At 42.7% G+C, this 12946-nt stretch overlaps 1 protein-coding gene across 1 annotated transcript; it reads right to left on the reverse strand.

Annotated features, from left to right (window-relative positions):
* Positions 1-1118: 1118 nt before the first annotated feature.
* NPY (neuropeptide Y) lies at positions 1119-8518 on the reverse strand. The gene is made up of 4 exons (XM_058724808.1): positions 8434-8518; positions 7358-7545; positions 3172-3252; positions 1119-1322 (listed from the first exon to the last, which is right to left on the reverse strand). The coding sequence occupies exons 2-4, from the start codon at positions 7543-7545 to the stop codon at positions 1298-1300; spliced, it is 294 nt and encodes a 97-aa protein (XP_058580791.1). The 5' UTR covers positions 8434-8518; the 3' UTR covers positions 1119-1297.
* Between the last annotated feature and the right edge of the window lie 4428 nt (positions 8519-12946).

A 12946-nucleotide genomic window follows, 5' to 3' on the forward strand; every position in this document is an offset into this window, starting at 1 on the left:
TACTAGTGACCTTCTGATGATTTGTCAGAAGGAAGAACATCTCCTTCCAGCCACAGTTGTCCGCACGTAATGGAAACTGCAGACAGCGAAACTATAGATAAGGATATTTAGTTCGAAGTACAAGGAAACAAAAATAAGGACAAATGTAGGAAAATCACAGAACAATTTCATTAAAGGTAATTATGTTCTGTAGTATCACTGTCTTCAATGGCTGAAGAAACAGAATTCTTTATATACAGAGAATATTTTTTATACTCTAAGATTCCCTAAGACGTAATGTATATGGGGGTTTTGTAAGCAATAAAACAACACATAAAAATACTTTTATCGTGTGGTTCAAAGTAAAATATAGGATAGGACCCATTTTCTCATTTTCTTTGTTTTGGAAATTACATGTAAGAACTCGGTACCATAAATTTTAAACTAAACCCATGTATAGGTACATGAAGGATGGGGAAAGTTTAATAACCTTTAGCTAAATTAATTAACATACCCCATGTTCTGTGAAAAAGTAGTCATTCCTACTCAGTGTATTCCTGTTTATGACTCAAATTCTTAGTGTATTGGCCTAAATACATGCATAGATCTGAGCTGTCTGATATGATAGCTGCTAAAAACATGTGGCTATTGAAATTAAAACCCAATAAAATTTAGAACTCAGTCCCTCATTTGTACTTGCTACATGCATGTGCTCAAAAACCAAATGTGGCTGGTGGTTACTATATTAGAGGAGAGGACATTTTGCAGAAAGTTCTATTAGACAGCAATCCTTTCTGCTGATAGCTAAGGCTATCAGGTTAATAATGATTTCATGTGTATGTGGGGGAAAGTTCAGCAAATTATTCTAAGTTAGCATTCCTCTGCTCAATGTTTCCAAATAATTTTGTTCCCTCTCTCTCTCTCTCTCTCACTCACTCACACACGCACACACACACACACACACACACAGCTGAGTCTTGATCATCATTAATCATCACATCTTTATAACTTCCATAGTCACTGCTTTAACACTGGTGAAGCGAACCTTGAACCTCCTACTGAGTGAGATTGCGATGTAACGAATAACTTAAAATAATTCTGACTACTGCAACAACAGATTTTTTTCATTGAGGAACATACACGTTTGAATGCTTGGTACTTTATTTAAACACACGTATATACAAGGACAACAAAGGGAAACTCTGCAGAGTTGAGCACAGTGGCTGCATGCATTGGGAGGACCGGCAGACTCTAGTTTTACAGGATGAAATATGGGTTGAAAAATAGGAAAAGACTGGAGAGCAAGTTTCATTTCCCATCACCACATAGAAGGGTCTTCCAGCCTGTCAAACATAAGAAGCAAAGCACGTAAGAGAAGCTTCCCAGCCTCCTGGGAGGCTTACAGAAGTGAGACATTCAGTTCTGAACTGAAAGATGATCAGAAACTGCTGAAAAGGCTCCTGTTGACATTCTAAATAGGAGGTCAGGTAGAATATCAGAGCAGGAGACAGTGGCATCATATGCGGAGACCCAGCTGAGTAGTTTTCACTCATGTTCACAGGAGTCTCAAGCAAATCTCAGAGTATTTAAGAGGCCCTGTATTTATCAAAGGAGCCAAAGAACTCTGCAATATTTCTGAAGATCAAAACTACAGGAATTACACAAAATGGTAACAAGAAAGTTATTGTTACTCAATTCTGAATATGCTTTTGTTTTCCTGCAAGGCTTTTTATGTAGTAAGGTACTATTTTTATAAAGAACACTTTTTAATAAAATAGCGTTCACAGGCAACTTCGAAGCTCTCAAGTTTTGCCTCCTCCTAACGGCACAGGATTGAGGCTGTCTCCATCAGGGTGCAATTAACTGTATTTCATGCACCAACTGTTAGACTTTAAGCCACAAAACAAAGAGTAGCAGCAAGGTTATTAAGTTTGGATGGTTCCTTTCCTTACCCAAAGCAGATAAGGTTTACCCTAAACTTTTTACCATGGCAAATATCACACGCAGGTCAATGAAACCTTAAAGGCATCTATTGTTTAGTATTAAAAACAACCCTTACGAATTTTCCACCTGCTTCCCTTGCATTTGCTGTTTAAATCTGGGTTGATACCTCCAGACAAGAACACTGGAGTTTTATTCCAGTCCAAATTGTTACTTCCTTCAGAGAAAACAAACCCGACAACTTTAGACCTGCACCTTTGCCCAGACTGGCCATTTCATGAGAGGACAGAAGGACGATGGGAGGGAAAGTAAGTGGCTCAGCAGGTCACCCCACTTGTTCTCTGGGGAGAACCGCAATAAAGAGGGACACGCCAGTCACACTCACTGAGCAAGTGTTCTAGTGACCTCTTCTGGGGAACCTGGTTCTTGACATTGTCTAGCTTTGGGTTTAAGGCAGACAAGCTCCCACAGAAATGGATGAAACCATGTGCCACGTGATCGAGGCAGGAGGCATCAGACAGAAGAGCCAGAAAGTTATGAAAACAGAGGAGGGCCAGGCTGCTTCCCAACAGCCTTCATTGTCCAATATTTGACACCAGCTCTTGGTGGGCTCCTCTTCCCCAGATGGCTCCACATTCCCAGAAAACCCCAAAGTCACAGACAAGTCCCTAAGAATATTATGTCCTTAACATTCATTCCTTGAAGTTTCTCTGTGATATTGAGCTTGAAATATGTCAAAAAGTAAACACTAGCCCCCACCCAGCCAAGACTGATCTCCGGCTTCATGTAAAATGAGGAAGATTAGAGTAAGACTCATGAGTGATATCTGCAGGATTTTTAGACACTCCACATACTGTATGAAAACTAAAGATTACCCCGGCCAAAGATGGACTGCCGGTCATTTCAATGTAGAGATAGGGACTCACTCTATGTTCTCTCAATTCTAACACAGTTAGAAATTCTATATAGAGTCATTTCTGAGGTGAAAGTCACTTATATTTAAAATTTTCAAAGGAGCACCAAATAATCTGTGGTTGAAAATAATACCCCACAGAAGTTTAGAGATTTGCAAATTAGTCCATGAAAAGAAAGGTCCTCACTGCCCTTTTCCCCATCTCCATTTCTGCCAAAATGCTACCTGGTCTGGAAGACTCATTCCAATGTCTCCCCCCTCCCAGGCAGCCCTCTGGGATTTCCCTCCCCCATGCATTTTGAGCTCTGCAACAATGTCCCCACACAGGCTTTTCATACCTAGTTCTGGGAACGTTTTCTGTGCTTTCTCTCATCAAGAGGTCTGAAATCAGTGTCTCAGGGCTAGATCGTTTTCCATACCTTAAAAAAAAGGGGGGGGGGGAAAGTCTTTTATAACAAGTTTGAAATATTCACAAAAAGGAAAAATATTTAGAAAAAAAAGGAAGATAGTCTCCCTCTTGGCTGATCATCTGCTAACAATATAATCTAGTTATATGAAATAGACACTATCAGAAATATTATTTCAAATTATAAATATATATAATTTGGGGGCACCTGAGTGGCTCAGTCAGTTAAGTGTCAGCTTTGGCTCAGGTCATGATCTCACAGTTCATGGGTTCAAGCCGCTCTGTGCTGACAACTCAGAGCCTGGAGCCTGCTTCAGATTCGGTGTCTCCCTCTCTCTCTTTCTGCCTCTTCCCCCACTAGTGCTCTCTCTCTGTCTTTCAAAAGTAAGTAAATTTTAAAAAATTATAAATATGTATAATTTTGCTTAAATAACAAGTTAGCAGGTTATTTGAACCAATAGAAATTTTTAGTTAAATTCTTGCCTTTTTATACTACCACAAACAATACATATATAGAAACTTTTATAACTAAGTGACAGGAAATAAAAATACATCGCAGTATGATTTTAAATGTTTCCATAATTAGTTAATTGGCTATATAGTTCTGATGATATACAGCAGTTTAAATCTTAACAAAGAAACCAGATGATTGTTCAGAAACAGCCTTAGGAAAAAAAATCATCAGACAGAAGTTCTTGACCTACCTGTGCCTTCGAATCTCAGTTTTCTCATTTGTAAAAAAATCACAACTCGTTTTTAAATTGGAGTCTTTGTAGAAATCTAATGTGAGTCACAACGTTTTGAAAGCAACTTAGTGAAACACAAATGCAAGGTATTGCTGTTGAAATTCACCCATTCTTACAGAAAGCAATAAACATGGGTCCTATATTTTCCATACTTATTTGGGGTACCAAAAGCTAAAAACCTTCTTTCATGCTCTAATTTAAACTGCCCTGTAAATATAAAGGAATCTCACTGGTCCGTTGAAAGACTGTGGAATCTTACTGGTCTTTTTTCTCCTAGAGCAGGATGTGGATAGGACTATATGTGAATGCAAGTATATGCTATTTGTTCCAGGTGAGTGCGGACACTGGTCTATCTCTATCTCTCTCTCTGTCACTGCTGAAGGGTCTACCAAGTTGTATCTTTTTCCCTTTCTCAGAAAAGACCTTGTATACCAGAAACCACGTTGTTCACAAATGAAAAACTAGCCTGGATGGATTGATTAGCTAATAAGCAAAACAGCAAAACAAAGTATACCCTGCCTATCAAGTGCAATTAAATCCAAATCTTTTGGAAAGATTTCCTATTATTGTTCCTTTGCTGGGGCTTAAAGGAAGCAAAAACAAACAAATTGCCCCCCCCCCGCATCATTTATAAGATTTCCTCAAGATTTTCTACAGTTGTGATGTCAAACTGTAGATTGTTGCTTATATACCTATTTATTCTGTTCATCCGTTGATTTTATTAACCTTAAAACTCTTGAGCAACCTTAACTCATTTATCTTCATCATGCTCCAGTGAATAGAGGAACTGACGAATGTTTTCTACAATTTACTAGTAAATAAGCTAAATCTAAAATAGCAGGATTCACAGTCATAAAGTGGCACCCAGGACAGCATTGTTCACTATTCTTCCTTCTCTGCTTAATTCTGGATTCTCCTGCTGCTCTACAATGTTTCACCTGTCAAAGATAGAGTCTCTGGGGAAAAAAAAAATTCTCAAATCTGGCTTTACATTGATATCACCTGGGAAGCTTGTAAACCACTGTAAAGCTCAGGTCCCACGCACCCCTGAGGTTCTGATTTAACTAGTCAAGGCTGCAGCCCAGTACTAGCATATTTAAAAAGCTCCCTGAGTGATTCCAATGTCTGACCTGGATGGATAAAGACTAATCTAGGGCTGGGTTTCTCAACTTTGGTACTATTAACATTTTGGGCTAGAAAATTCTTTGTTGTAGGGGGCTGTCCTAGGCATGGTAGGATGGTTAGAACATAAAGTCAGCCCCAGCTGGGAACCACTGATGTAGGGGACTGGAAAAGCCAAATGTGGTAGATCCATGCTCTAGAATAAATGATGCAGCTTTCAGGCAATGAACCAGGAGCGTGTAGCTTAAAAACATGGACTGAGTAGAAAAAGGGAGGAGAGAGAATGATATCAGACTACCATTTGTGCCAAATGAAAACACCTATTCACAAATGATGCTGTAATTTTCAAAAATACAAAATTGTGCAGATGATTGGGTTTGTGGGGTGGGAATGGAGATGATGGGTGCAGATGATAAGCCTCTGATGGTTTCTAAGAGGGAATTCATATGAAGATGAGACAAGAAACTCTAGTTCAGGATCAACTCATTCCCACCTAACCTGAATCTCTTCCCAAAAAATTCAAGCCCCTTTCCCTTTATTTTTGTTTCACCAAAGAGGTTGGAGATCACACTCAATGCTGATGGTAGTGACAATATCGAAGGAAAACGCAGTAGGAATGCTTGAATTTCACCACCCCTAAAAAGAAAAGCTTTCATAAGTGTTCTTAGATTCATGACCTGTAAAATGTAGATAATTATACTCACTTCAAGGCTTTGAGGTAAAGACTGGATGAAATAATGCCTAGGGAAACATTTTGAAATGCTAAAGCTTTATACAATGTTAAAAGCTTTCTTTATAGCAATCATCTTTGAAGAAATAAGTTCTACTATGTTATAAGTGACAAAATAAATAACCAACAAAGGTTTTCCTAGATAAACGACAATTAATATCTTTTTTATTTGAACAATTCTTTTCTCTAGTCTATATGAAAGCATAAGCAAGAATTTGAAGCAATTAACTTTCTGAGAAGTCTACTAGAATATAAAACATTAGTGCTTTTTGCTAATTAAAATGAACAGACTTCAAGGTTCACAAACCAGTACTATTTAACTCCAACATTTTACGTATTTCTGATTCTATGTAAACTGGGACTTTCAAAAGCTTTTTAGGATGTCATATCCCTGTTTGATGAAACAGGAAAAAAATTATTTAAAAAAAATACAAGTTTGCCTCATTTTGAATCCTTGTCAAGGACTCTCTGACTTGTAAACAGTAAAAAGTATGGTAAAAACAAAAAACAAAATAACACTTTACAAACCATAATTTAAATATGTTAACATTAGTGTTTTTAAAGGGTTCACCCTTTTTAGCTTATCAAGGTCATTTGATCTTGGAATTGAAATAAGATATTGAATGATTTAGAATTAAGATGAACCAATTCAGGTAACAAATTTTAAATCCTGTATTATAGTTTGGATGTGATTTTTTCCCCTAATATTTGATGCTGAGAGTGAAAGCATGGCATTTAATTTTAGCTTTCCGAGGGTTCAGAATAAAGTTTACAATTTTCCAAATTCCATGTAATGCCAGGGTTTATCCTAGAGTGACTAGTTTTCTTCTTAACAAAGCACTAAGTAGGCACTTCCTTCTCAAAACTCACCTGCTATAAAATGGGGAAAGTCTCTGCATTTTAGATCAACTGTTTTCATGCTAAATCTCTATTTATTGGCACCAGGATTTTTAAGTAAAGAGCTGAGACTGAAAAAAAAAACAACCCCACTGTACAGAAGACAAGAAAATAGCTCTATTTGTTTTTTCCTAAATACTGTCATGCAATTTGCTCTGGGCAGCTTGGAAAATCTGGCAATATCTTTGGCAACCCAGCTGTTTCCTGGTTGGTGTGATGGTTGTAGTTCCTACACATTCAGCTCACCCTTCTCCCTACAGCACTTCCCTAGAGCATTTCTGACCTGTTTTAGGGGGTCCTTTCCCATCCAGGTTTCCAAACAGTCCCCCAACTGCTCTAAGAACCAAAAACAGCAGGGAGTGAGTGGGAGAAGATGGCCAGCCACACAGCTTAGGGAACCTAAATCTGGGGAGGGGTGAGGTCACGATGTTGTAACTACGGTTGCAGAGGGAAAGTGTTCAGCGCCCTATGCAATTATGCAGGGAACTGAGTATGTGCCTGAAACTGTGCTGCCCTGGGTTACAAGCAAGAAAAAAAAACTGGTCCCTGTCCTCTGAGGTCCCCAGGATCTCAGCTCCTGCAGGCAGGGCGCTCCTTGAGTGGGTCCCGAGGAGCCTACCCACCTCTGCCTGGTGATGAGGTTGATGTAGTGTCGCAGCGCTGAATAGTATCTGGCCATGTCCTCTGCCGGCGCGTCCTCTCCTGGGTTGTCTGGCTTGGAGGGGTACGCCTCGGCCAGCGCGCCCAGGCACACAAGCAGGGACAGGGCGAGGGTCATTCCGGATAGCCCCAGTCGCTTGCTACCCAGCATCTGCCGGCACAGAAGGGAAAGCGGAGAATAGTGGGGTTTGAAAGGATACATACCTCGAACCTCCCTCCTGTATGTCCCTCGCCACCCACACCCCGCTACCACTCGAGAGGGAAGTGGAGGGTGGTGAGCACCGCGCCCCTTACTAAAGGCACCATCTGCCCTGGCCCACCCTTCTGCTCCACGCGAAAAGTCCGCGCAAATTCGGTCCAAGTCGCTGCGCGGAAGAGTCATGCAAGGAGAGGTGTGAGGCGTCGGACCAGAGCTCGCCTGAGCCAGTTTAGATAGTTTACAAACACAAGTAGAAGTTCCTTCCCGTGGGGTGAATAATTGTCACTTTCCTACCCTCCTCCCCAAACCCCGGCCGGAGGAGAAAAGTTTCTTCTCTAATACTTTTGGTCTGTCTTTGCTGCAGGAGATCGGAAGTTATGGCTGAAGATTCCTTCGGGGTGACAATTTGGGAGAGAGGGGAGAGAACTCCCCGGGCAGGGCAGTCTCAGATCGGATCCCAAGGATCCGGGAAAGTGGCAGGGAGCTTCCAAACTCCGGGGAAACCTCCTTCCAGGCGTCGACCTCCGAGGAAACGGGGCTGGGGGTCGCGTTCCCCTTCATATCCTCCAAAAGATAACCCCAAAGGGACCGCGCGGCCGGGGAGGGGGAGGGGAGGGGGGCGGGAGCAGGGCGGGTGTGCAGTCGGAAAGGACCAGAAGGAGCAAGTGGAATTTAGCCTCCAAGAGAGGTCACCGCGCGTCGGGGCAGGAGAGCACCGAGAGAGGCGCGCAGGGATTGGGGAGCCGGGCACGACCCTCCCGTGGCCCCAGAGCTCCTCCGAGGGTGAGCCGGCGCGGTTCCCCAGCTCCCGCCCCAAGCCAAATGGGTCGTGGCACTCACGGTGGCTGGCGGGCGGGCGGGTGTGGCTGGGCGGCGAGGGCCGGGCAGTCGGGTGTGCCTCTCCGAGGGGTGAGAGCCAGCGGACCTGGTGTGGAGAGCGGGTCGCAACAGGGCTTTTATGGAGCTCCCTCGCCGCGGCAGGAGGGGCCTCAGGCAATCACGTTCGGGTGACTCCCACCCCGCCACTTCCCGCCCCCGAGTGGCGGGGGACGCGGGAGGGGGCTGGCGCCGTAGTCGCGCCAGCGGCGGCTCCTGTAGCCACCCACACCCAACTCTCCGACCCCAGACCCTGCCCGGGGAGGGGGGCCTGGAGAGGTGCGAGCGTGGGCGCGGGACCAAGCCGACGTCCGAGCCCCTGCCCTCCGGCCGCGCCCAAACCCGGCTTTCCCTCAGACCCCGTCTAACCTTGCCAGAGATGGAAGCAGCTCAGATCGTCTTTGTCGCCTGCCACCGGAACCCCAACCCGTTGGGCGCCAGGGTAGGGGGTACATGAATCCTCTATTTGATGGAGCATCTCCGGGACCCGCGCGGAAGTGGCGCGGGGCGCAATTCCTGTGCGCTTTCGAGTGGAGACAACTTGGGGTGCAGATCTTCCTGCGCGGAAAGCAGGTCCGGGGCGCCTGCTCCAAATCTTGAGTTTAGTGGCTCCCAAAAGGCCCCCTCCTGCTCCCAGGGTCTGAGAATGGGCTTCCGTGGCTTCGGCCCCTTTCCCCAGCTTGTGTTTCGAGGGGATCAGCCCGCTCCAAGTACACGCCCAAACGCTAGGAGCCCTGCTCCATCGGGACCCAAAGAGTGTGGCGTCTGAAAAGACCTCAGAAACGGGACACGGTAAACCCACTTGCTCACTTTGCTGGGAACGAGAGGCGTTTTGACCGTCTGGAGACCCATTAAAGCGCCATGGAACGAAAAATTCTGATCCGAAGCTACTAGCTAATTAAACGAACAGGAATTTCTTCTTTGTTAGCCCTTGGATAGTTACAAATACGCACGTTAACGTTGATTAAGAATGTGGGTTCTGATTGAAATCAAACAGGTTAAGAAAAGAAGAGAGAGATCACCATTAATTTGCATATCACATTAAACCTGTTGAATATGAATATGAATATGAAAGACGCAGAAACCATTCTTACAGAATCAGGATTTTATGCCCTAAAAGTTCCCTAAATGAATGCTCCTAGAAGTCAGACTCTTTCTAAATAAAGTGTTTAGGAAATTAAAGTGTTAAGTTACAGGCTGTTTTAATGTTAAAATGACAAGTGATTCTGTTAAATTGACACTTTGTTTTTGTTCTGTTTCCACCACACTGAGTTAAATATCAATTAATGTGTGGCAAGCTCTGAGCTCTCCCTGCCCTGTGGTGTGTGTGAGTGTGGTGTGTGTGTTACAAATTTTGAACACCACCTCCCTTTCACTTAGGTGAATGCTTCTCTTTCCATATTGCACAAACGTATGACAGGGACACAAATATCAGGGCTCTCAGAGTGGCTTCAGGGTTCTTAATGTCTGGTAAAGTTAGAACAAAGCACCTTCTCACTTACAGCTCTTTCTTGATCAGAGAAAAAAGCTCAGTCCACTTTTCAATAGATAATCTTATTTTTAGAGTGTATCACAGATAACACATCAGTCAAAACTTTGAAGGAGTCAATGAATTCGGAAGAAATCCCTTCTAAGGAGATGCACCATTCTTGCGGGGAGAAGACTGTGTTCATTTGATTAATTTAGCTTACAATAATGTCACTGGTATCCAAAACTAAGAGCTTATTCTCAGGGTTCAGCATTTAGAGATACATTCTTACATCCTTATCCCACTGGCCTTGGGCTATGAATATTACATCTCTTCTCTCGGGTGTTAGCTCCATTAGCTTCTATAGTTTTCTATGCTTCTACATGTAAAGATATACTTACAGCTTATAAATTTGCCTGCGTTTGTTATATGAAAGACACAAAGCAAAGCCAAAACTCCTAAAAATCAAAAGAACAGTTGCTCACCCCAGCATCTCCTTCTAGTTGCTGAGCCATTTCTCTCCTGTGTTTCAAAATCAAGTTTATTTATTTAGTTATATGTATATGCATCCTTAGCAGCTTTACTGAGATACAAGTGAGATATGCTCATCTACAAATGTTTAAAATATTCCATTGGCTATATTCTTACACTCTGTGAGGTCATCACCACATTCAAGGTAGGCAACATATACATAACCACCAAAAGTGTCCTCATATCCCTTTCGTGTCAACATTTATGCTACTTCCTGCCTCTCACCCAGGCAACCATTTTTATTAATTTCTTATGCATCTTTTCTGACTTTTTTATGAAAATAAAAGCAAAACTGAATATATGTTCTATTTTTCCTTTTTTTTAAATATTTTTTTAACGTTTATTTATTTTTGAGACAGAGAGAGACACAGCATGAACAGGGGAGGGGCAGAGAGAGAGGGAAACACAGAATCGGAAGCAGGCTCCAGGCTCTGAGCCATCAGCCCAGAGCCCGACGCGGGGCTGGAACCCGCGGACCACGAGATGGTGACCTGAGCCGAAGTCGGACACTTAACCGACTGAGCCACCCAGGCGCCCCTATTTTTCCTTTTTTGTAAGCCGAAGAAACATACATACTGTTCAGCACCTTAATCTTATTTAATACTATATCTTGGAAATCTTTCCATTTAGACCTTAAAAGATTATTAACTTATCTCAAGCCCCTCTCCTCTCCTTTCAGGATGGAAGAGTGGGGCTGAAAGTTTCAAGTTCCAATCATGCCTTGAGTTTCCGGTGACCAGCCCTCATCCCCAAACTATCTAGAGCGCCCCGACCCCCCCCCCCCCCCCCGCCCCAGCCACCAGCCATCCTGTCAGCAGACACTCTTCTCACTTTAGACAGACCAAGGCTCTTAGAAGCTCTTGTCAGGAACCAGGTTAACCACCAAATATTAGAACAAAAGATACTCCTAGCACCCTTATCACTCAAAAAATTACAAGAGTTTTAGGAATTCTGGACCAGGAACTGAGAACAAAGACCAAATGTATTTATTATACCACAGGTGGTCAGATCAGGTCTCATTGAAAAGGTGACACTGAGCAAAGACTTGAAGAAAATGAGGGAATAAGCCAAGCAAAACAAAACAAAACAAAACTGAGCAGAGCATCAGAGGCAGAAGAAAACCTGATGTAAAGCCCCTAGGGTGGGTATGTGCCTGGCATTTTCCAAGATGAGCAAGGAAGCCATTGTGGCTGGAGCAAAGTGGGAGAGGAAGAGGATAGTAGGTGAGGTCAGAGAGGAGTGGAAGAAGAGAGATCATCCAGGACTGTGTACATATTTTTGTGCTTATATAAGTGAACTAGAGAGTCATTGCAGGTTTTGAAGCAGAGAAGTGATATGATCTGACCTATATTTTTAATAGAGTCACTCTCACTACTCTGTTAAGAACCTGATGAGCAGCATGAGTGGAGGTACAGAGGCCTGTCCGGAGGCTAGTAGATTAATCCAGTAGAGACATCATGGTCACTAGGACTAAGGTGGTGGCAGGAAAGAGGTGAGAAATGGTTGGATTCCAGATATATTTTAAAGGTAGAGCAAAGAGTATAAGAGAAAGAGGAAGGAAGGAAGGAAGGAAGGAAGGAAGGAAGGAAGGAAGGAAGGAAGGAAGGAAGGAAGGGAGGGAGGAAGGAGGGAAGGAAGGAAAGAAGGAGAGAAAGAGAGAGAAAGAAAGAAGAAAAGAGGAAAGAAACAATTTACTGTTATCAAGATTGAAGGAGGGGAAATCATTACAAGCCTCACAGACATTAAAAGGATAATAAGCAACTTAAATAAAAGGATAATAAGGAATGTTATAAACAACTCTCAAATATAAATTCAACAACTTAGATTAAATGGAATAATTCCTCAAAAACCATAAATGACCAAAACTTAGCTATGATGAAAGAAATAGCCTGAATAGTATTATACCTGGTTCAGATTGTTCAACAGATTCCAAGTAAACCCATACCCTCCTCTTCTGTCAAAGACAAGCTGCTTTAGGCAATAATTTCCTCCCTGCCCTCCCTACCTGTCTGTCTCCTGCTTCCCTCTGGAATATACGTGGAAAGGCATGAGAAAACAGGCAAAGTAGGAGTTCATCACATTTGTTCCTTCCCTGTTTATACTCTGTGTTTCTCCCAGCTAGTAAAACAAATAAACAGAAAATGCCAGTTCTTAGCAGTTTGTCCCAGCTCTATTGTATAAACAGCTATTGTTCTCTCGTGGTAGAGAGAGACGACTGTTTAAAGACCCTCCTGACACTTTTCTTGGCTTCCTTTCCAAATCCCATCCCTCACACCGTCTCCCTACTTCCCTCCGAATTGGGACCATCCACTTTTTCAGAACTTTATGTCTTCATATTTCTGTTCATTGTACTGCTTGTGAAGGAGTCAAGTATAAACTACAACCACTTTCTGGAATGTTCTCTCTGTAGATGGTATTTTTAAACTTACATTAGGAGACTGTGAACCTTAGTTTGGTTGTTTTCTGACTTTCTTTCTT

This window comes from Neofelis nebulosa, chromosome 4 (genome assembly GCF_028018385.1).
Source record: "Neofelis nebulosa isolate mNeoNeb1 chromosome 4, mNeoNeb1.pri, whole genome shotgun sequence".
Lineage (NCBI taxonomy): Eukaryota > Metazoa > Chordata > Mammalia > Carnivora > Felidae > Neofelis > Neofelis nebulosa.